This window comes from Hemiscyllium ocellatum, chromosome 6 (assembly GCF_020745735.1).
Source record: "Hemiscyllium ocellatum isolate sHemOce1 chromosome 6, sHemOce1.pat.X.cur, whole genome shotgun sequence".
Lineage (NCBI taxonomy): Eukaryota > Metazoa > Chordata > Chondrichthyes > Orectolobiformes > Hemiscylliidae > Hemiscyllium > Hemiscyllium ocellatum.
In genome coordinates, this window is record NC_083406.1 from 7446815 (window position 1) to 7470453 (window position 23639).

At 40.2% G+C, this 23639-nt stretch overlaps 1 protein-coding gene across 2 annotated transcripts in view; it reads right to left on the reverse strand.

Moving 5' to 3' along the window:
* Positions 1–22640, reverse strand: part of sugt1 (SGT1 homolog, MIS12 kinetochore complex assembly cochaperone) — a 71571-nt gene extending 48931 nt beyond the window's left edge. Inside the window, exons 1-8 of one of the 2 annotated variants that reach the window (XM_060825809.1) lie at positions 22547–22640; positions 22389–22437; positions 18579–18669; positions 15018–15087; positions 12088–12158; positions 8457–8510; positions 7421–7449; positions 5347–5381 (exon numbers count right to left, since the gene is read on the reverse strand). In XM_060825809.1, the coding sequence (XP_060681792.1) occupies positions 5347–5381; positions 7421–7449; positions 8457–8510; positions 12088–12158; positions 15018–15087; positions 18579–18669; positions 22389–22437; positions 22547–22560 (413 nt within the window). In that variant the 5' untranslated portion in view covers positions 22561–22640. Of the gene's footprint in view, positions 1–5346; positions 5382–7420; positions 7453–8456; positions 8511–12087; positions 12159–15017; positions 15088–18578; positions 18670–22388; positions 22438–22546 lie in introns of both variants that reach the window. The other variant, XM_060825808.1, reaches the window with a different exon arrangement.
* Between the last annotated feature and the right edge of the window lie 999 nt (positions 22641–23639).

The following is a 23639-nucleotide window of genomic DNA, read 5'->3' on the forward strand; positions in this document are numbered from 1 at the left end:
ACGGCACAATACAAATGTCAGATGCTGCTACATCAGAAATATCTTCAATGGATCAGCAAAGTATCCATGTCTTAGACAAAAATCATTTAAAAAAAAACAACTGTGTAGTCAACAGGGTCCATCAGCCTATGGTCATCAATTGTAGAATTAAGTCTGTGTACAACTATAATCTGTATTCAGTACAAACCCCAAGAAAACATTACCACCGATTTAATCTGTTGCTTTTGACAGCTGAAGTGGGATCTTCAAAAAAAGTATGATCACCCAAGGGGTTAGCTGGCATATACTCACTCTTTTAACGTCAAGTTGAATAGATCAGATAACAAAGATTAACTGCATTAGCACAACTTCAAGCAGCATCAGATATGAAGTTTCAATTTTGTGCACAACAAAAAAATTGAGAGAATACTGCACACCTCTGTACTGAAAACACAATAAATCCATCAACTACTACAGACTAATCAAACACAAACATAAGCTATTCAGCAATAATTCAGGTGACTTGTTTAAACTAATAATTGGTTTATATTGTGCTTAATATAACAAATCAATATTTTTCAATCAATCCAATTTAAATGCGTTGCTACTACACCGAACTGTAAATAAATTCTATTATCCCTGTTAAGGGAACAAAGAGTACCTTCAACACTTCCCACAAAATATCTAAACAATCATTTCACAACTATTGGCTGTGAGAAAGCAGTGTACAAATATTAACAGCTTAGTTTACTAGAGTGCTGCAAATGAATTGAAGAGAAACAGCTCCATCAACAGGCAGTAGAGAACAACCTAAACATTGCAGAATGGCAAGAATTCCTTCAATATTTTGTCACTGAAGTCAGTTTGCAAATAAGATTTTTATGCATTTACCTATGAACTCTCTGCTGCCCACAAAGAATACATATTCAGAACACAAATTACCTATTTCTTCCTCCAAATTAAATAGAGGAGTCTCCATTATCTGAAGGACACAGGCGGAGAATATTTTGTTTGGTTAATCAAATGCTGGATAATCAAGGCTCCTCTGTAAACCAGTAATTTAGTTTAGATTTGAAACTACAAAAGGTAGACATTTGAACACAAGTGCATCTTGGTGTTCAATCACTAACTTTTCTTTGTCATTAATCACTTGTTATTGCCAGCTTCTGAGCAGTTAGCCATTTCTTCAATCAGCTGTAACAGTCAAAATGTAAATTTAATGCAATGTCATTCTGCATTTCTGAGGGGGTAATTTATTCGTTGCTTGTGTTGAAGTTGTAAATATATATTGCGTACATACATACAGTGGAATCTCGGTTATCCAAATGACATGAGCGGGGAGTATTTTGTTTGGATAACTGAATGCCTGATAATCAAGGTTCCTCTCTAAATAGCATGATGTTTTTGCTCAAAATAGCATATACCAGTTAAGAATTTTACAGATCTACAAATGGTCCTGCAACTGCAAATGTATCAGCATGAAAATACATACGTAGCATACTTACCAAGAGCTCACCATTAGAACTAAAATGCAGCTCAACATTTTTAAAACAGAAAATAAATTTACATTTTTACAGTAATTTTCAAAATTAAGAAAAGCTCCAAGATACCTCGCAGATATATTTTAGGAATTGATTAGATTACAGTGTGGAAACAGGCCCTTCGGCCCAACAAGTCTACACCGACCCACTGAAGCACAACCCACCCAGACCCATTCCCCTACATTTACCCCTTTACTGAACACTACGGGCAATTTAGCATGGCCAATTCACCTAACCTGCACATTTTTGAACTGTGGGAGGAAACCGGAGCACCCGGAGGAAACCCACGCAGACATAGGAAGAAGGTGCAAACTCCACACAGACAGTCGAGCCATTGTGCCAAAATCGGACGGAGAATGAAAACCTGGTGTGACAACAATGCATATCAACTATAAAATCCCTCATCAAAAGGGAAAAATATGTTGTAGGAGTATAAAACAGCATTGTATGCTTCAGTTCTAGCATCATGAAAATTGAATTGAGATAAGGTGCTTAAATAATTAGGAAGACAACTTTTTGGACAACTGCATTCAGTATTCCTTTGCTAATATATGTTTCAAAGCAGTTAAAAGAGCAGCACATTAATATGGCAAAATAAATTCATTTGAAAAATAAAAGCTGTATATGCACAATAGTATACATTTAATTTGTGATAATACTCGATTTCAATATGTACAGGAGAAAGGGAGGTCTGCAGATGCTGGAGATCAGAGCTGAAAGTGTGTTGCTGGAAATGTGTGGCTTATGCCAGAAACACCGAATTTCCTTGGATGCTGCCTGACCAATACCGTACAGCCCAGATGGCCTCCTTCTTCAAGGACTGCAGATTCTCCCCAGACGCGATCGACAATGCTCTCCACCGCATCTCCTCCACTTCCCGCTCCTCTGCCCTCGAGCCCCGCCCCTCCAACCGCCACCAGGACAGAACCCCACTGACCTACCACCCCAACAACCTCCGTATACAGCGTATCATCCACCGTCAGTTGCGCCACCTCCAAACGGACCCCACCACCGGGGATATATATTCCCTCCCTTCCCCTATCAGCGTTCCGAAAAGACCACTCCCTCCGGGACTCCCTCGTCAGGTCCACACAACCCCCCAACCCAACTCCACTCCCGGCACCTCCCCCTGCAACCGCAAGAAATGCAAAACTTGCATCCACACCTCCTCCTCTACTTCTCTCCAAGGCCCCATGGGATCCTTCCATATCCGCCACGAATTCACCTGCACCTCCACACACATCATCTATTGCATCTTCTGCACCCGATGTGGCCTCCTCTATATTGGGGAGACAGGCCGCCTACTTGCGGAATGTTTCAGAGAACACTTCTGGGACACCCGGACCAACCAACCCAACCACCCCGTGGCTCAACACCTCAACTCCCCCTCCCACTCCACCAAGGACATGCAGGTCCTTGGACTCCTCCATAGCAACACGACAGTTGGAGGAAGAGCGCCTCATCTTCCGCCTAGGAACCCTCCAACCACAAGGAATGAACTCGGATTTCTCCAGTTTCCTCATTTCCCCTCCCCCCACCTTGTCTCAGTTGAATCCCTCGAACTCAGCACGGCCCTCCTAACCTGCAATCTTCTTACTGATCTCTCCGCCCCCACCCCACTCCGGCCTAACAACCTCACCTTGACCTCCTTCCACCTATCGCATCTCCATCGCCCCTCCCCCAAGTCCCTCCTCCCTACCTTTTATCTTAGCCTGCTGGACACACTTTCCTCATTCCTGATGAAGGGCTTATGCCCGAAACGTCGAATTTCCTGTTCCTTGGATGCTGCCTGACCTGCTGCGCTTTTCCAGCAACACATTTTCAGCTTCAATATGTACAGTCCTTTAATAAATATGGACTCAACTCATGATGCAGAATCAGTTATTTAATTCAGACTGTAACAGACACTCAACACAAGCAGCTAATAGTTCACTGCCAACTCAATTATAAATACTGAATATCCATGTGAAATAATCCATACCAAGTAGCTATTTTAGAACAAAACACTATGTACCTCTATAAACTTTGCTGGAGCTCAGACATAACTAAACAATACTTTTTTTTGTTACATTTCTGACAGGGTCACCTGACTTAACAGGTTGACCTTTCAGTTTTGTGAAAGTGGTACACTTGTAGATTTCTGACTCGAGCCTTAAAGCATTCCAGTGGAGGTCATGACAATCTACCCAAGAACCTCTCAAGCAGTTCAATCTTACTTTTGCCTCCCAGATAATACACTGGGATCGTCTGAGATCTACAGAGACCAGGCAACCAGAAATAATCTGAATGCCCCCCTCTATTGTTGCAAGGTTAAGTAGAAATTGCTGAAAAACAGGATATTCAGCAGCTGTAAAGAGGAAATGTAAACTTGTGGCATAAATTCACTTATTTCAAAAAGTACTGTGTACAATGTGGTCATCCTGCTATAGGAAGGATATTATTAAATTGGGAAGGGTACAGAAAGGTTTTACGAGGATGTTACCAAAACTGTACAATTTGAGGTATAAAAGGACAGGTTAAATAGGCTGGACTTCTTTTCAATGCAGCCTAAGAGGCTGAGGGATGACCTTCAGAAGTCCAAGAAATCAAGGGGGTGTTGATAATACGAAGAGCTGAAGTCCTTTCCTTAATGTAGGGGGCGTTCAAACAGGGTATATTTTTAAGGTTTTTTTTGGGGGGGGGGAGAAAAAGGGAGGAGGAAGAGATTAAAAAAGGGATCCAAGGGCAACTTTTTTCACATGGAGGGTAGTTTGTATATGGAGTAAGTTGCCAGTAGAAGTGGCTGATGCAGGTAGAATTACAAAAGTTAAAAGTTGTTTGGACAAGTACATAAATAGGAAGGGTTTAGAGGAATATGGGGCATATGCAGGGAAGTGGGACTAGTTTGGTTTGGGAAACTTGGTCAGCATGGACAAGTTTGAATAAAGGGTCTGTTTCTGTGCTGTATGATTCTATAAGGAACACAAATCCTAAACATTAAATTGAATTCTCTTAACATTAGAATCACTTACAGCATTTAGACCAGTTTTTCCTTCTATTCCATGCTGCAAGTTTATTTTTACAGTTATAACTGGAATGAATTTCTACAGTGACACTTCAGCTCAAAACATTTGATTAGAATCATACGAGATGATGACCAAATTGAGTAATGAATGCATCCTACCTAAATTATGAAGGTTCTTGTAAACATGGTAGCTTCCTACAGATATACTCCATTTCCCAAAGTTCACTGACACTAAACTAGACACTTGGGAGCTCAGGACCAATTGACAAATCAAGGTTTAAAATTGGGCTGTGGCTGGGGTTGAAGCAGAGGTAAAAATTGACTACAGTGAACTGTGGCAAAACTACCAATGAACTGTAAAGTGGTTTAGTGAAATATTTAGTCACAGACCCACATATAACCACAAAAGAATAAGAACTTGTGGCAGTGTCCAGGTTTGGTCAAATGAGATGCTATAAAACCAAATTAAATAAAACACAAAAACGTGAAGTTGAGAGGCAGCAACGTGAACTAGGACGGAAATAAGATGAAGTAGCAAGGACGACAACAAAATAAAACAGGAGCAAGAAATTGCAAAGAACATCAAGGATTGCATTAAAGGTTTTTACAAATATATTAAAATAAAAAGCTGAAGCAGCATGAAGGCTCAACTTCAATCTGCCGAACAACAGATTTTAGGTCACTGATAACAATTTCAACACATGTATCAGAACTTACATTAAGCACATTAACATTTTTAAAATTAACTTTATTCAATGGATGTTCTTATTTCCAAAAACCATCAGAAAAGCTTGTTGTAGTGATGTATACTGGCATACTTACTTCACTTTTGGTACTGCCTTCTGTTGTGTACATATCTGCTTGCAGGCCCCCAGCATGTTGCAATGGAGAGAAAAATCAAAACAGCACATTATTTCAAGTAATTAAGTCCTAAATTATCATTTAGCAATATCAGTTCTATTCATTTCTCCTAATTGAGGCCCATCACAAGAAATAACAGCATACCAAAGACAACACAGAAATCTAATCTGGCTCATGAATGTAGACTGCACTCACATTTGATGTCTGTATCAGAAAAAGCAGAAAACTTGAAAAAAGCAAAATTCTGAAATGTAAACCTTGAACCAAGAAAGCTAACTTTTGCAGAAAGAGTATCTTTAATTCTCTGCTACCAAAGCAGGCTAAAGGGCAAACAACATGGATCTTAAGCTTATCTAAATTGAACTACTGCACAATCACACGAGCAGCGTGCAGTAGCAATAATAGGTAATGCCAAATTTGAAAATAATTCTGGGATTTAGAGAATTGCAGAGTTTGCTTGGAATATTAACATTTGCTTGAATGTGAAATTAAGTATTACACAGAACACAGAATATCAGTGCTGCTTTGAAATTTTAAGAAACATTCTGCATCAGAAGGGAGCATGCAACTGTGTGCCATATTCGTTGTCACATTAATAACAAAGGGTTTTTCCACTTTGACACAATGGTGGCAACTGCAACCAACAGAAGATGAACGTCAGGAAAACAACTTATTAGGAAAAAAAGAACCATGTCATAGTTTGATTTGATTAGATTCCCTACAGTGTGGATTCAGGCCCTTCGGCCCAACCAGTCCACACCGACCCTCTGAAGAGCTATTTCCCCCTGACTAAATACACCTTACACTACGGGCAATTTAGCATGGCCAATTCACCTGACCTGCACATCTTTGGACTGTGGGAGGAAACTGGAGCACCTGAAGGAACCCATGCAGACACAGGGATAATGTGCAAACTCCACACAGACAGTCGCTAACCACTGAACCACTGTGCCACCCAAAAGATGGCATAAGAGATGCCTTTCAGCACAAGTCTGTGCTAGCTAAATAAACTGTTTATTTTAATCTTATTTTCCAGCACCAGACCCCTCAGCTTTACATATTACAGCACTTCAGGTGAAGATCCATATCCTTGTGTGTGTTTTCAGGATTTCTGTCTTAACTACCGAACGGGGCAACAAATTAAAGACACTCATCACCCTACGTGTTAAATATTATTTCTCTTTTAAACCTTCAACTAATTACCTCAACTGTGCCACCTGGCAAATGACGTCCACACTGAAATAAACAGGTATTCTCTGCCCACTCTATCCATGTCCCTCATTATTTAATGCACTTGTATCATCACCCCATAGCTACCTTTGTTCAGAGAAGAAAACCTCAGCTTGAGTCATACTTGCAACCTCTAAGCCACCACTTTTTAAAAAAAATCTCTTCAGTGCCCTTTCAAGAGCAATTTTGCCTTTCTAGTAGTGTGGCCACCAGAAAGGTATACAAACGTAACCTCTGGCCTAATATAATTCCAGCATTACATTTCTGCTTTTATATTCAGTGTCCAACCTCTGTGAAGGAAAACATCCCATTTGCCTTCTATGCCACTTTATCTACCTGATTTTTAATTATTTTTCTGCTTCATCTTTCCCAGGATAAAGAGGGGGCACTAGTTTTGGCAGTACACAGGGATCCATGTCATTTGAAAGTCAGAATTTCACCGACTGGTGGAAAATTCTCAAAGCTGTAATGTTTCTCTCTTTCAGGTTGCTGTCTGACCTACGCATTTCTAACGTTGCTGTTTTTAACTGCAGATTTTTGGCAGCCATAGTATTTTATCTTTGTAAATTAATCAGGATTCAAGCAAACAAGAGAAGCCAGCATTCACAGAAAAACATTGCAACATGTCAAAATGAAGGGAGTCCAGCAAACAATGTATGGATGATTCCACTTCCAGGGGCAAAAAGCTGGGAATTTAAAGAATGTAAAAGGCAAATTAATATTAATTTTTTGTAGTTTAATTTTCAGAAACTTATAGCTGCCAAATGTTTGGATGAATGTCTCAGTTAAACTATTTTGGGTATACCTCTTCAGCTTTTCCATCCTGCTGGCTGGCTGCTGAAATAAAAATCGGAATATTTGTTAGACAGTGACACCAAATAATTAACTTCACTGCGTATTAAATTTGCATTCATTTATTGTTTACTATGCCCAAATTAGGAAAAAAATACAATGAAGGGCCGGTTAGCAAACTGATTTCCAGCAGTTTACATGTTTTAACTGCTATCTTCAACTTTGATCTCTTGGTCAATTTAAATGTATTTAGTCACCAAAACACTCACCACCTTAAAAACACTATCTAAATACTTGATTTATTCCACACCTTTAAACATCATTGGGGATATCTGCACTAGGCAAAGAACAGCTATGATATTTGCAGCAAAATGACCTTTAACAGGAAAAAAAAGTGAGGAGACAGCATTAAGAAAAAGTAAACTTACCATTTTAACAGATTATCTTCACTTTAAATTATCAATGAAGACAGTCTGGGACTGAACTCCAAATCACATGAATTACATTTTTGCAAAGGTTATAGGTCCTGTCTCTGTGCTAATAAACTCAAACAGCATTGAAGCAAAGTATCTGTGGAACAGTGTCGGAATAATTGATCTAATACAACACTGGACCACACAAGTAAAGTTAGCTCAAACTACCAAAGTTTATCGCTCTGGGTTTTCAGAGGATAGGTGCAATAACAAAACAATTATTTTGAACAAAAGGATATTTAAAGCAGAGAAGTAAATTATACTAAAACAAAAACTTGAACTGTGCATGCTAGAGATCGAAACCCAAAACAGAAATTGCTGAGAAAACAAAACAATCGATCTGCCAACATCTGTGGAGAGGAAGTAGAGTTTATGTTTCAAGTCTGGTGATATTTCATCAAAAGTCAAAAGCAGCTGGGAAAAAAGTATATATGCCTAGTACCTTAACGATTTTTTCTCTCACTGCTAACATCTCTAATAAAAAAGGTGTCACCAGACTCTAAACAAACTCTGCTTTCTCCCCACAGATGCTGCCAGACTTGGTGAGTTTCTATTTTTGAAGAAAATTAAACTTACATTTCAGACTTTCTTCACAAGTTTTGATCCAAGTGCTAAAACTGGGATTGTCACCTACAAAATAGAAGATAAGTTATGATGAATTACAAAGAAATGAAAATGTCACAGCATCTCACACTGAGATGGACTTCACACAATGGTTTACTTATGAGATCGGAATTCAAACCCAAAAAGTGAACAGAAGCATTTTATTCCAATATCTCTGAGCTTATGAAATGAATTTTGGCACTCTTTAGTTATCCCCAATTTGCAAAGTTCACAGAACTAAAATAACAGCACTACGTGCTAAAAGCTGTACAGTGAAAGAGAAAATATTTGAGTGGACTAAGCACGAGAGAGATAGTGTGTTATAGGCTATTAACTCATTCACTCAATTTATTCATTAATATTAAAATATTAATGAGTACTGGGTTCTCATTCATTCATAAACCTTTACAAATCAGTTATTTACTATAACACTTTCATTCATTCACAAAATCGCAGTTCTGAGGTATCCAAATTTAAAAACAACCCTTTCAAGTCATTCGTTACATTCCCAAACTTTATCAGACCCTGCTACAAGCAATGTTTACCTCAGCATACGGAACAATACCATTTCCATCAAGTCTCCACAAAACATTTTAATATTAATCAGCCCAAGAAAGCTTGTAGCCTTACATGTGACACATTTGCTAAGGAAAGGGAATGTTAAGAATTTATTTTGCATTCTGGGAATCCAAGATGATTTTAAAAGAAAAAGCCAATTTTGTAGGATAATACTGGACATGTTAGCTGGGCAAGGTTACCTCGACTTTTTCTACAGTTTAGACTAGTCCTTCATTATGATGTACTGTTAAAAGGGAAGGTTATCTAACCAAAGCCATCCGCCATTTGGGGCCTGGCTTGATCAAGGTTTACCACTTTGATGTGCACGTCGTTTAGTCAAGCATACTCAAATCTGCCAATGAGTTTCTCTTCCTCTGCAAACTTTTGCCACTTTATTGCTGTTTATCTGATTAAGGACATGTGGCATTTTTGTAATTTAATACCAAATTTTGTGTAAAAACACAGTTGATTTGCAGCAATAAGGGGGAAGGGACGAAATCAAAACTGAGTTGGCAGGGTAAATAAAACACTGCATTCCGTGCAGTGCCCACCTCTTTCACAAGGCACCGAGAGCTGCATGTGCCTTAAAAAGAGCTTGGGTGAGGAGTTCCAACTCACTCTTGGTCATTGCTTTTTACCAGTGGAATTTAGCCCAAGTTCCAAAAGGAGATTGAGATTCCCCACCCCCGCTTCAAAAAGTGGTTATCACAGATGCTATCATTAACAGAGTTGGCCACTGAGCATCCCCAAAAGCAAGCTATGAACTGTATCTTAAATGTTTGCCACTATTGCCCAGTTTCCCAATCTATTTCAAACAACATCTTCATACACAACTGCAAATGCCTTTATTTATGGCACTAGATTAGGTCTACATTTCTCACCTAACACCATCACCTGGAGGACAGGAGGGAATTTACCTTGCTTTCTATTAGCTTGCATCCACCTACAATACTGCATTCCAGAAGCCAGTCATTTGCAGGTCACCAATTGTCCTTCCTCAAATTATTTCAACACCATCCTACCAAAGCCAAAGTGAATTCAATTCTCACTATTCATCCCTCAACAGAAACACAATATCAGGAGACATTGCAATGTTATGAAAAGTAGGAACCATCACCAAGTTTCCTTAAGGAAACTAGTGGTAGTCGTGATGGGGATACATAAATGGATAAAACTAAAATGTTCAAAATTTTTCTGGCATTAAAGCTTGTAATGAGAATCGATCAACAATCATGGGCTCGTGACAAAAAAAAAACTGAATAAAGGCAGGTATTATGATGCAAAGATGCAACTACTTGCAACAAAATAGGATGACCTCACTTAAAGTTGTGATTGGAAATCGATTTTTTTTATGAATTATAGCTTAGCACTGGAGGCAAGATTAAAGCTTTTTGACATTTTCTACCCAGAAAAATTCAAATTTTAAATACATGAATAATCAAATGCAAGAAACTGTAACTTTCTTGCTAAAATAGTATGCAAAATAAAAATATATCACTAAACAAAAGAAATACAATTGGCAAGGTTGATGGACAAGTTATGCAGCAGCATAAACAGCAAACAGAAGTGCCATAGAAATGGACAGCATGGAAAGACTCTTTGGTCCAACCAGACCATGCTGACCAGATATCCGAAACCAATCTAGTCCCATTTGCCAGTACTTGGCCCATATCTCTCTAAACCCCTCCTTTCCACAAACCCATCCAAATGCCTCTTAAAATGTTGCAATTGTACCTGCCTCCACCACTCCCTCTGGCAGCTCATTCCATACACATACCACCCTCTGCATGAAAAGTTGCCCCTCAGATTCATTTTATATCTTTTGCCTCTCACCCTCAACCTATGCCTTCCAGTTCTGGACTCCCTGACCCCAGGGAAAAGGACTGTCTAATTATCCTATCTGTGCCCCTAATGATTTTATAAACCTCTATAAGGTTGGCCCTCAGCCTTCGACACTCCAGGGAAAACTAGCCCAGGATTAGATTACTTAGTGTGAAAACAGGCCCTTCGGCCCAACAAGTCCGCACCAACCCGCCGAAGCGCAACCCATCCATATCCCTACATTTGCCCCTTACCTAACACTACGGGCAATTTAGCATAGCCAATTCACCTGACCTGCACATCTTTGGACTGTGGGAGGAAACCGAAGCACAGGGAGAACGTGCAAACTCCACACAGTCAGTCGCCTGAGGTGGGAATTGAACCCGGGTCTCTGGCGCTGTGAGGCAGCAGTGCTAACCACTGTGCCACCATGCCGCTCCCTATAGCTCAAATCCTCCAACCCTGGCAACATCCTCGTAAATCTTTCAGATAGGTAGGAGACGAAAATGGCATGCGATATTCCAAAAGTGGCCTAACCAATGTCCTGTACAGCCACATGATGATCTCTGAACTGCTATACTCAATACTGTGACCAATAAAGGAAAACATACCAAATGTCGTCTTCATTATCTTATCTTCCTGTGACTTTACTTTCAAGGAGCTGTGAACCTGCATTCCAAGGTCTCAGGAACACTCCCTCGGACCTTACCATTAAGTGTATAAACCTTCGCTTTCCCAAAATGCATTTATCGAACAAACTCCATGTGCCACTCCCTCAGCGCATTGGCCCATCTGATCAAGACCCCGTTGTAATCGGAGGTAACCTTCTTAGCTGTCCACTACATTCCAATTTGCGGCATCAGCAAATTTACTAACTATACTTATGTTCATATCCAAATCGTTTACATAAATGACAAAGTAGTGGACCCAGTACCAATCCGCATGGCACACCACTGGTCAAAGGCCTCCAGGTTGAAAAAAAACCCTCCACGCTCTGCAGGAAGGTTCTGTGCACAGGAGAGGCCATAGAAGAGGTGGTTTGTGGTCAACGATGTTAAAGTAAAGCTGGCAATCCTAAACGGATGCATTGATATGAGTTCATTAACATTGACTCATTAATGATGTTTCATTTTAAGCAGGGATTTACTGTACAATAAGATATTTCCATAACCAGTTTAAGTTAAAATTCAGTTTCCAACTTAAAAAAGAAATTAAGAGCACTTACTATCTAACTCCTGCCCTCTTGTAAAGGATTCCATTGATGACTGATACATTTTTAAGCGATACTCTGCAATTCTAAAAGAGAAGTAATACATTAAAACAACTTTTAATAAAAATGAATTAGCTCCATATAATTCTGAACTTTTTACTGTTTAGTAATCATTTTGAAACAAAAGTTTAGAAATACTAAAAGCTCCTATAAAGATTTGACTTGCCGTCCAATTAAAAACTTCTTTTACAACAGAAAAAGTAAAATGAAGTTGAATGCCCCATTGCCCACCAGAAACTTAAAATAATTGCAAAATTTAGAGGTTTGACATCATTAACAATAATTCTATGCTGGGAAAAATGCTCTCAAATAATCAAAACATTTTCCAAAGGATATCTTCCTTTTCACTTGCATATTTGTTATCTACTCTCAGCCTGTTAACTATCAAACGAGGCACAAGCCAGAATGGAGAGAGAATGCTTCCCACTTGTCTGGATAAGGGCAGCTCTAACAATATTCTACAAGTTGACACAAAGGACAAGAAACTCACTTGATCAGTAACACCGACAAATAATCAATCCCGCCACTAGTGACATGTTAGCAGTAGTGTATATCATCTATAAAAAGTGTACTGGAGAAATCCATCAAAATACTTAAATGGCAACGACCAAATCCATAAGTACCATGATTGAAAAGGACCAGGACTGCAAAAATATGGGCACACCTCCATCTGCAAGCTCACCTCAAAGACACGCTCCATCTGACTATGAAATATGTGGCCGTACCTTTAGTGCCACTGGGTCAAAAAACCTGAAATGTCCCCCCCTAGCAACATCCATAGCAGTTCGAGAAGCAGCTCACCACCAACTTCTCAAAGGCAACTAGGATGGGCAATAATTCTTAGTTCAGCCAGCAATCATAGAATCCCTAGCATGGGAAGAGACCCTTGGGTCCATCAAGTCCACACGGACCCTCCAAAGAGCATCCTGCCCAAATCCACCCCATCCCTGTAACCCTGCATTTCCCTCGAATAATCCACCTATTTGGCACATCCCTAGACACCATGGGTAATTTAGCATGACCAATCCACCTTGCTTGCATATCTTTGGACCGTGGGAGGAAACTAGAGTACTCAGGAAACCCACGCAGACACGGCAAGAATGTCTGTGTGAAGTTTGCACAAACCCCATGGAACCCAGATCCCTGGCGTTGTGAGGGAGAAGTGCTGACCACTGAGCCACTGTGCCACCCAAGAAGAAAAATTGAGAGTTGTTGGCCATACTTTTTGAGTTCAAGAAAAGGTCATTCACTGTTCAAGTATTTTGCATCTCAACCTCTAGTCTTGTTAGATAAACACTGGTTACCTCTTCACTCTAAGTAACTCAAAAACTTCAGAATTTTTTTTGGTTTCTCAATTGGATGCATCCAATCATCTCATTCAACAATTTAATTCCTGCAACTAGAAGTTATAATTTAAAACATGAGTTATGAAACTAGGTTTGGAACAACTGCCATAATCTTTTAGGCAGAGCACTGGTGAGATCACAATTCAAATACTATATACAGATTTGATTTCCTTATTTAAGGAAGATTGTAAATGCGTTTTAAGTGATTCAGAGGTGGTTTATTATATTGGTACATGGAGTGATTGGGATAACAAGAATGGGTTGTCAAGATGGGCTTGTTTCTACTCGAATTTAGAAAAAGGGGTGCCTTCATTGAACTGTTTAAGATTCTGAACAATCTTGATAAACGTGGAAGTTTCCTCCTGAGTCTACTCACGATTGGAATTGCTTTTTCTGATGAGATGAAATAAAATGAAGTTTCTTTAGGACGTTTATGCAACTTTGAAACACAGCATAGGAGGTGTCATATACCTCTCCTGAACCATCACTAAATAGACTATGACCCAACTGTCTCTACCCTATCCATTCATACAATGTTTCCAAATCTGCAAACTCATGTTAGGAATATAGGGAACAAAAGACATTACTGCGATGGTGTGGAAGCCACCTTATCAAACCTGATCTTATACTTTTAAATGTTTTATTAACAATAATTGGAAAAAGATCACATCGACTTAATCAAGTATTAATGAATGCCTCAAGAATCCACCACCTACTCTTCAGATTGTCTCTCTAAAATCCTCTTAACAGAACCAAATGCTTAAAAACGCAACAAAGAAAAATTAATTTTAGTTCATGAAAATTTTAAAGCAAAAACCATTAGGTAGATTATGTAATGATTAAAAGATGTGCTTTCACCACTGTTCCCAAGGCTTAGTGTTTTCTAACCAACTTTAGTTTTTTTTTGTTCAGCTCATTACAGTTGGACATCCAAAATCTGGTTGTTTGGAAACTGGAATTGACCAACACAAGACATTTTTGATAATGGTAAAGCCAAATCTGTACCATATTCAGACATTAAACAGAATGCAGATCCAAAATCCAAAGTCTAACGTTGCATCACTCCCAAAGGTCAGGATTCTGGATGACTTCAGATTTATTGTGCAAGTTTAAATGGCAACATCAATTTCTTTCTCAAACAAACAGTTACAATTCTGATTCTTGGATCAAATCTTCTGATTTCTATATCTCATGTGTACTTAGAAAAGTTAATCCTGAGCATGAAATCACCACTATTAGTTCTTGAAGAAAACAAAGACATGTTTCCAGCTCATTGCATGTAAACAGAAGACAAATAGGCACTAATCAATCACATAAGCAAACAATAAATATACTCAGTTGAAAATGTGTTGCTGGTTAAAGCACAGCAGGTTAGGCAGCATCCAAGGAATAGGAAATTCGACGTTTCGGGCATAAGCCCTTCATCAGGAATGAAGGGAGTGTGCCAAGCAGGCTGCTGTGCTTTAACCAGCAACACATTTTCAACTGTGATCTCCAGCATCTGCAGACCTCATTTTTTACCCGAATAAATATACTCACCCTTTTCTGAGATAAGCTAAAGCACAGTGGGGTTTCAACTGGAGGGCTTTGTTGGCATCTTCTACAACCTCTATAAAGCAAGAGAGCAATATGTAATCAAATTTAATACATTTTTCATTTTATAATTGACTTCATCAACTAAATCTATGATTTAATAATGAGCAACTTCACTAGCATCCATGGTCATTATTTAGAAATAAACTTATGCTTCATATTCATTTTCTTCTTGCAACAGCCCTTTCAAAATTCCTACTCTTTGTCTTAAGTCTGTAAAGGATATAACCTGATGGTTTAAAACGACACAGTATGGCACATTATGATATCAAAAGCAACACAACACTTCTTGATGTGCAATTATTATCAGACCAGGATTTTCAAGAGGATTAGCAGGAACATTTCTGGATGAACATTCCGGATAACTAAACAAACTAAGCACATAATGCCTCACAAATAGCAAAGAATGAACTCATCTTACCCTTTAATGATTTCATGGGATGTAGGTGCCACCAGGAAGACATGCACTTGTTGCCCATCCTTAATGCTCTTGCAGTAGCTTGCTTGGCCATTTCAGAGGGCAGTTAAAGGATAAACTATACTGCAGTAGATTTGAAGCAACATAAACCAGGCAAGGACTTTCAAAAAAAAGGATAGGAGTGAACCAGATAGTTTTTTTCTCCGATGGTCAATGCTGACTTATCATGCTCACTTTTACTAAGTCTAGGTTTATAATCCTGATTTATTAAATTAATTTAAATCCCTCCAAGTGCCTTCATGACACATGATAGATATCCAAAAAGCTCTTCATCCTGGTTCCCCCCAACCCCCCCTTCAAATCTGACGTTATTGGATAGGATTTGTGGACTGCTGACATTTCTCAAAATAAATTAGGACAAAGTCAACAAACAAAACGTGTCTACCTTCATACCAAGAAGGAAATCAGAAATTATAGCTTAAGCTATTAAATGGCAATTTTAAACCAGACTGGTAAAGTTGAAGATGTGGGGATTCAAATAGAGTCCATTAGCATCAATTACTGGGCAAATGTAAAAGCCAAATGAACATTCACCACCATGGTTCCAGATGTCCTAAAAAGAAAACTTTGGTTAGGGTACAAGATACAGGTACAGCGAGAATACCTGCTGTCAAAACAAAACTGTCAGGCTGTGAAAGAAACAAAATTTAGAGGAATTCTGAGAAGACAAACATGTATCTGGAGGAGTCAAAGATTAGAAGCAAGGGAACAAGTGATTGGAGATGCTGTTGAGATAGAAACAAGGTATGAGATGTGACTGCCCACTGGTTAGGTCAACATTTAGAGACCAATCTAATTGCCCAACAAAAGGTGGTGGTGCGGGGCCTTCCTGAAGCATTGCAGCATTACCCACAGTTGTCATGAAGGCAGTTCCAGAAGTTTTACTCAGCAAAAGTAGAAAGGAACAAAACAGTTTCAACCCACACATTTCCCAGCCTTGCTCCTCTAGGAGTTAAAGGTTGTAGATTTGGAAGGTGCTGTCGAAGGAGCTTTGCTAAGTTCTTGCAGTGCATCTTTTAGATGGTACACACTGCCACCAATTTGCATTGTGGAGAAAAGAGTAAATGGTGAACGCTGGGCAAATCAAGCTGATTGCTTTATACTTGAGGATGTCAAGCTTAAAGTGTTGTTTGAGCTGCAATCACCAAGGAAAATGCTGAGTATTCCATCATACTCTTGTCTTGTGCCCAATTTTGTGGCAGCCAATAGAGAATCAAGAGTCAGTTAAACACTACAACATTTACATTCCTGGTCTTTGACCTGCTCTTATGGTAAGATTTTATATAACTGCTCTGGTTCAATTTCAGGTCTGTGTTGACATGAAGGATTCAGTTTCAGTAATGCCACAATGTCAAGGATCAATAGTTAAATTCTCTTGTCTGAGATGGTCATTGCCTGGCATTTCTGAAGAAATGTTATTTGCCACTCATCAACCCAGGTCTGGATGTTGCCCACAAATTCCTATGCATTCCCGGTATCTCTAGTGTCACAATTGCAAACACCATGCAATCATTAGTGACTATCCTCATTACTGACATGGAGAGAAGATCAAAGAAAATTGGGCTGAGGGCATTACTCGGAGGAAGCCTTGCAGAGATGTTCTGATATTGATAATAGTTAACAAGATGGTTGTGGTTGTCACAGGTTGTGTGTTAGATAGGTCTCCAACCAGTGAGGACTGGCCTACCCAGATCCATTCTTCACAATATCCCTTTAACCCTGTATGGGGTTTTACCCCATTGCTAAACCACGTAAATTGCTCATCTTTGGACTTTGGGAGGAAACCGGAGCACCCAGTAGAAATCCACACAAGGGAAGAACATGCAAACTCCATAGTCAACCAAGCTCAAAATCGAACCCAGGTCCCTGGTGCTGTAAGGCAGCAGTGCTAACCACTGTGCCACCATAAGAACTGTTCAAGTTGAGGTCATCCTTCATTCATTATGTCTCAGTTTTAAATTTTCAACTAAACCAGCATCAATTGTCTTTTGCAGAAGAGAATTCCAAACTTCTACCTATTGTGTGTGTGTGTGTAGCATTTCCTCATTTCATTCTTAAAATGTCTAGAACTGACTTTCAAATTATGGCCACAATGCTAGAATACAGCTTTTGTAGAAAAAAAAGTTTCATTCTTTCTACCCTGCCCATTCCCTCAATATTTTGAGAGCTTTCATCAAATCATGCTTTGGCTTTCAAAACTCCACAGAGTATGATACTAGTTTGTCCAACTTCCATTTAATTTGACCCTTGAATCCAGATATAATTCTAGTAAACCTGGATTACACATAGTTGAAAATGTGTTGCTGGTTAAAGCACAGCAGGTTAGGCAGCATCCAAGGAATAGAAATTCGACTTTTCAGGATTACACATACTCTAGACCAATGTATCTACCTTAAGGTTTGGCACAGAACTGCTCGCATCACTCTCGTCTTTCCTGTCTCTAAACATTTGGCTCAACAAATATTTTTGCAAGTCCATAAAAATACCAGCTGCATTACCTTCTTCAAATCTCACCATGATTACATACAAAAGTATGATTTTAAACCGACAAGCAATACAATTTTTTCCAGGTTTGCAGCCCTCAGAACTTCAATGACATGACACTGACTGGCTACTTCTATTGCACGAAAGAAATCTAAGGAGATATTATTCCTGTTTGCACAGAAAAACAGGAAACAGGGAAAGAAGCAGAATCCCAAGACATCTAGCATCCATCCACTTGACATTGCTCCAAATCTTTGCTTTCCCAGGAAAAAAAGGATGAACTGTCCGGCCATAAATTAGGCCGGAGATATTCAAGACAACAAAGCAGGATTTAATAAGACAGTATCTTAATGTGATCACTGGGAACAAACATCCATAAAATCTCACTAAAATTACCAACCGAAAAGGCAAAGGCAGTCAGGATGCAAAATACAGACCCTAAAACGAATGCAAATCAGTGTGTTTTTTTTAAATTTAATAAAAAATTCTGCCAATACCCTGGCAAATGGAGTACAATCAAAACCTTACAGTGCTGTTGAACTTACCTTCATAATTCTTAAGTAATATGTGTGCATAGGCTCTTTGGCAGTAACATTCTGCTTTGTCCAAATCCTGTTCTACTGCAGCAGTGAGCTCCTGGAAGAATAAAAAGCATGGTCATAAACAGTGTAACTTAGCAACCCTACTGAAACAATTCTGCAAAGGACTTAATTCTAAAATGGCATATTCAAAGTTTGATGAACAAAGAAAAATTCACAAAACTGTAAAGTTTAGAAAAATGAATACTGGCAATGTTATTCCTATTAATTTTTCCTTTTTCCAAGTTAGCATTTAACGCCAACTCATTTGTTAGAGCTGTGGGCCTTGCAGATATACATATTACAGCAGCAGCTGGTCAGAACAACTTTCCAGAAGCATTTTTAATGTTTACAAGCATGAAACAAACATAAACAACGCACTGATCGGGTTAAAATGTAAAGCATGCAGCACTTTATTAAAAAAAACTAATTTATATATCCTTAATATTTAATAGTAATGACTACATTCTATTGAAGAATAAATGCAAAATTTTCTTAATGTGTTTTAAAACACTTTCTCCTTATTTTTCCATAATGCTGTCAAATGAATGATTAATAGTGGTCTTTTGATTCCACAAAAAAAAAAGCAAAATCTCCCCAATTACAAGTCATATGTAATAATGATTTGCATTTTTTGCCATGGCATACAAACTCATAGCAAGACAGATTGCAAATAGTTTGCTTCAATCAAAGCTGTATATGAATTTCATTACCAGATTCTGGATATGGGGAATTTGCTGTACTACAGTACCTAGTAAATAACTTTAGGTGAACTGAGGAAAAACTTTTTTGAAATTTTTTTTGGGGGTGGGGGGAGGAGGGGCAGAGGCATAAATGTTTAACAAGGCAGTTGAATGTGCAAAATATGACATGTTGGAGACGTAAACACCTTCAGAAGTTGAGCATACACAATTAAATATTCAGGTTGTGTGTTATTGTGTGTTCAGGATGGACACAGCATGTCGAATTGAAGCCAAATTTCCTCAGATGTTGTAAAGCCTATTCTTAATAGTGCTAGCATTCTACAAATTTGCTAAACTTCATGACCTTTGCCTTAAATGGCATCCTACTGCTGCATTTATCACTTCAGCAACAAGTGAAAAAGCGTAATTTCCCAAAATCCTAAAATCTATATTGTACTATCTAACCACATCACTATTTCTACTCTGCTTCTTCAAAACCCTCCTCCACCTCCATCATCCTCAACCTAACCACCCAAACACCACGCTCAAACATCCAATTCATTCCTTTTATATGAATTCTAATTAATTCTTTCACTTCTTTACAGTCAGAATGAGAAATATAATTCAAGGCTGCATTTCCAGAACACCGGCTATCAATTATATCCCACCATGGAACATTTGTCCTTCCAAAATAGAAAGAGTCCACTGTTGCGACCATGTCTCATCTTGCCATACCCTTTTCATGGGATAGATCATTACTCAAGAAACTATTGCATTGACTTGGAAAATAAAATTACAATAACAATACTTATTGTTAGGAGAAAGTGAGGACTGCAGATGCTGGAGATCACAGTCATTCCTGATGAAGGGCTTATGCCCGAAATGTCGATTCGCCTGCTCCTTAGATGCTGCCTGATCTGTCGTGCTTTTCTTGTGCCAAACTTTTCGAATTTATCAGTTATCCAGCTCTAGAAGAGACAACTTCATTTGCATGGAATTTTCAGCTAAATCCTCCTTTTCCTCACTCTTGCCGATTCTTTTCCCCTAACTCACAATTCTTTCCATTGTAGAGGCTTTGGCCAACCTGGGAACCCTCTTTCAGTGTATATATCGCAGTGTGGCCACAGTTAAGAAATTAAAATGAAATGAATCCGTATGAAGAAATTCCTGAACTCTTCACTGAACCAGTGTGTACACTTGGCTTGATGATGGAGCAGAATCAAAAATTATGACGCTGGAAAAGAACAGCTGGTCAGGTAGCATCCGAAGAGCAGGAGAATCGACGCTGTGGGCTTAAGGTCTTCATCAGAAATATGGTGGACCCCAAGAGGGAACATAGCTTGGAATACGATAGGTGGATGAAGATGGGGGGTGGTGGTGATAGGTGGAAGTGGAGGGTGCAGTGGATAGGTGGGAAGGAAGATGGACAGGTGGACAATTCAGGAGGGTGGTGCAGAGTTGGGAGGATTGGATATGGGATAAGTGGGGGAGGGGAGATGAGAAAACTGATGAAATCAACATTGATCCAGTGTGGTTGGAGGGCCCCAAGGCCGAAAATAATGTGTTCTTCTTCCAGTCATCGGGTGGTTAGGATTTGCATATCGTCAGAGTGGGAGGGAGAATTGGAGTAATCAGCCACAGGGCAGTGGGTTGTTTCATCTGTGTCCCAGAGATGTTCTCTGAAATGTTCTTCAATTTGGCATCCTGCAAACTCTAACCCTGGGGCAGGTATTTGACATTGGAGAAGTCTATCTCGACTCCTCCAGGCTGTAGGCTGCCCAGGTGGAAGTTGTTCCTCTAATTTGGAGTTTGGTTCATTGTTGGCAACGGAGGCGGCCAAGGATGGTCATGTCGGAAAGAGTGGGAAGGGAAATTAAAATGGGCGGTGACTGGGAGGTGTGGTCGACCCCTGCAGGCCAGGTTGAGATGCACAGCAAAACATTCCCTTACTGTATGTTTGGTCTTGCCGATGTAGAGAGGACCACATCGGGACCACTCGATACAGTAAACTAGGTTGAAGAGCAGGGGAAAGATATTCCAAAACTGCAGACATTAATTTTCAAATGCTCTCTGGCCACAGAAGTAACAGAGAGCTGGAAGACAGGTAGCTTCCTACCATTATTCTAGAGGATTGTTAAGTATAAACAGGGAACTACAGACCAGCAAATCTACAGTGGAATAAAAATACTTCGCAGAATCACACAAATGAAAGCAGGGCATTCGGCCCATTGAGTCTACACTGACCCTCTAAAGAGCATCCCACCCAGACTCACCCTTCTGCCTAATCCCTCTAAGCTAGGGTTTTCCATGGTTAAATCAACAGAGCCTGCACATCTTTAGAAAAGATTAAACAGAATTAACCTCAACATGCAAGCACCAGAACTAATAAAGTCAGATAGACAGGGTGACTTTGTCAGAGGGGGAACCATGCCAAACAAACTGGATTGAATTAACATTGTTTAGGTGTGCAGGCGAGGGTAGAGTCGCAATTCAAGAAAATAGCCACCTTCTCCAAGGTAATTCAGAACAGGCAAGACTGTAAAGAGCTAGATGCCTTCAAGTCCACGAATGAAGAAAATGCTCCTAAAACTTGGACGCTTTACGAATGGCAGCATAAACAGAAATGTTAGTTCATCCTGAGCCCCAGCCCAGTGAGATAGGAGTACAGACATCCCAGAAACTTGGTCGAGGGAGCGAGCTTTTAAAATTACTGCTGAGGAAGAGCACCGTGGGCTGTACCTCAACCACATGGACTGCTGCAGCTTCTGGGAGGCAGCAGCTCGCCATCAGCTTCCACGAAGGCAGGCAGGTCTTGCAGACTTAACCCCGTGAACAGGAGAGAGAAATCGGACTGCCTACCACCTGCACTGCACGGGCACGACGGGCCGAACGGCCGCAAGTTTCCACAGGTCTCACGTTCTGCGCACTTCGGTCCAGTCTAAACCCCCGCCCCGTAACCGTGCTGCAGCCGAGTCTCCCGCATGTATGCTCAAGGACCGGGAGACCCACACGAGGGAACTTCAGGGGGGCCGCGGCATCTGGGAACCGCTTTACCTCCCTCCCCCCCCGACCCCCGGGCACAGCAAGTACCCACCTCCAGTGCTTTTTCCGGGCACTCCTCTATGAACTGGTCTGTAAAGACGCTGTCAAAATAAAACAAAATATATATTTTAAATTAAATACACACAAAAATAAACGGCAGCTACGTTTGCGAGCCGAGAGCGGACTTTAAACGGCGAGCACACGACTCACCCGTCGGCCGCCATGTCGCCGTCGCTGCTGCTTTGGAAACTTCTGGAAGACGAAGCCGAGAGGGTGCGCCACCGCTAAAGAGCCGGCGCCAGAGGGAACCGCCGCGCCTGCGCACACGTCGAGGTGGCGCCAGGGGGAACTGCCGCCGCGCCTGCGCACACGTCGAGATGGCGCCAGAGGGAACCGCCGCCACGCCTACGCACACGCCGAGATGGCGCCATCTTTGTAAAGGACGGCCTTGACACTGGAGGATTGCCAGCCCCTGCCTGACAAGTGGCTATGAGGGCCATTTAACCATTTGTCTCAGGGCTGCTGAATCAGGTGGCGAAAGGAGAAGCAAATAACCAAATGAAAACAAAAACAAAGGGAAGTGATGAGTAAATAAAAATGGAAAGATGCTGTGAATCAGTTCTGAGGAGGGGAATGTTAATTCAGATTTCTGTCCATGGATCCTGCCAGACCTGCTGAGCCTTTCCAGCAATTTTTGTTTTTGAAAATGGCCAGTAAGTTTGTAGAGGACACCAGAATTGGAGGTGTAGCGGACAGCGAAGAAATTTACCTCGGAATTTTAGAATTTATTTCATATGTACTTTTACAGGACAAATGCAATGAAAAGTATTATAGGTCACCCTTGATCAGATGGGCCAATGAGCTGAGGAGTGGCATCTGGAGTTTAATTTAGATAAATATGAGGTGCAGCATTTTGGAAAGGCAAATCAAATCAGGATTTATATACTTCATGGTAAGGTCCTGGGAAGTGTTGCTGAAGTGTTGGGTTGCTGGTTCATAGTTCCTTGAAAGTGGAGTCCCAGGTAGATAGGATAGTGAAAAAGGTGTATGTTTGCCTTTATTGGTCAGTGCACTGAGTATAGGGATTATTGCATTCAATACTGGTATCCTTGCTATAGGAAAGAGTTTAGAAAATATTTACAAGTATGTTACCATGGTTGGAGGATTTGAGCTTTAGGGAGAGCCTGAATAGGCTGGGGCTATTTTCCTTGGAACGTACGAGACGGAGGAATGACCTTATAGAGGTTTATAACATGAAGGGCATGGATAGCATAAGTAGCTAAGGTCTTTTTTCTAGGTTAGG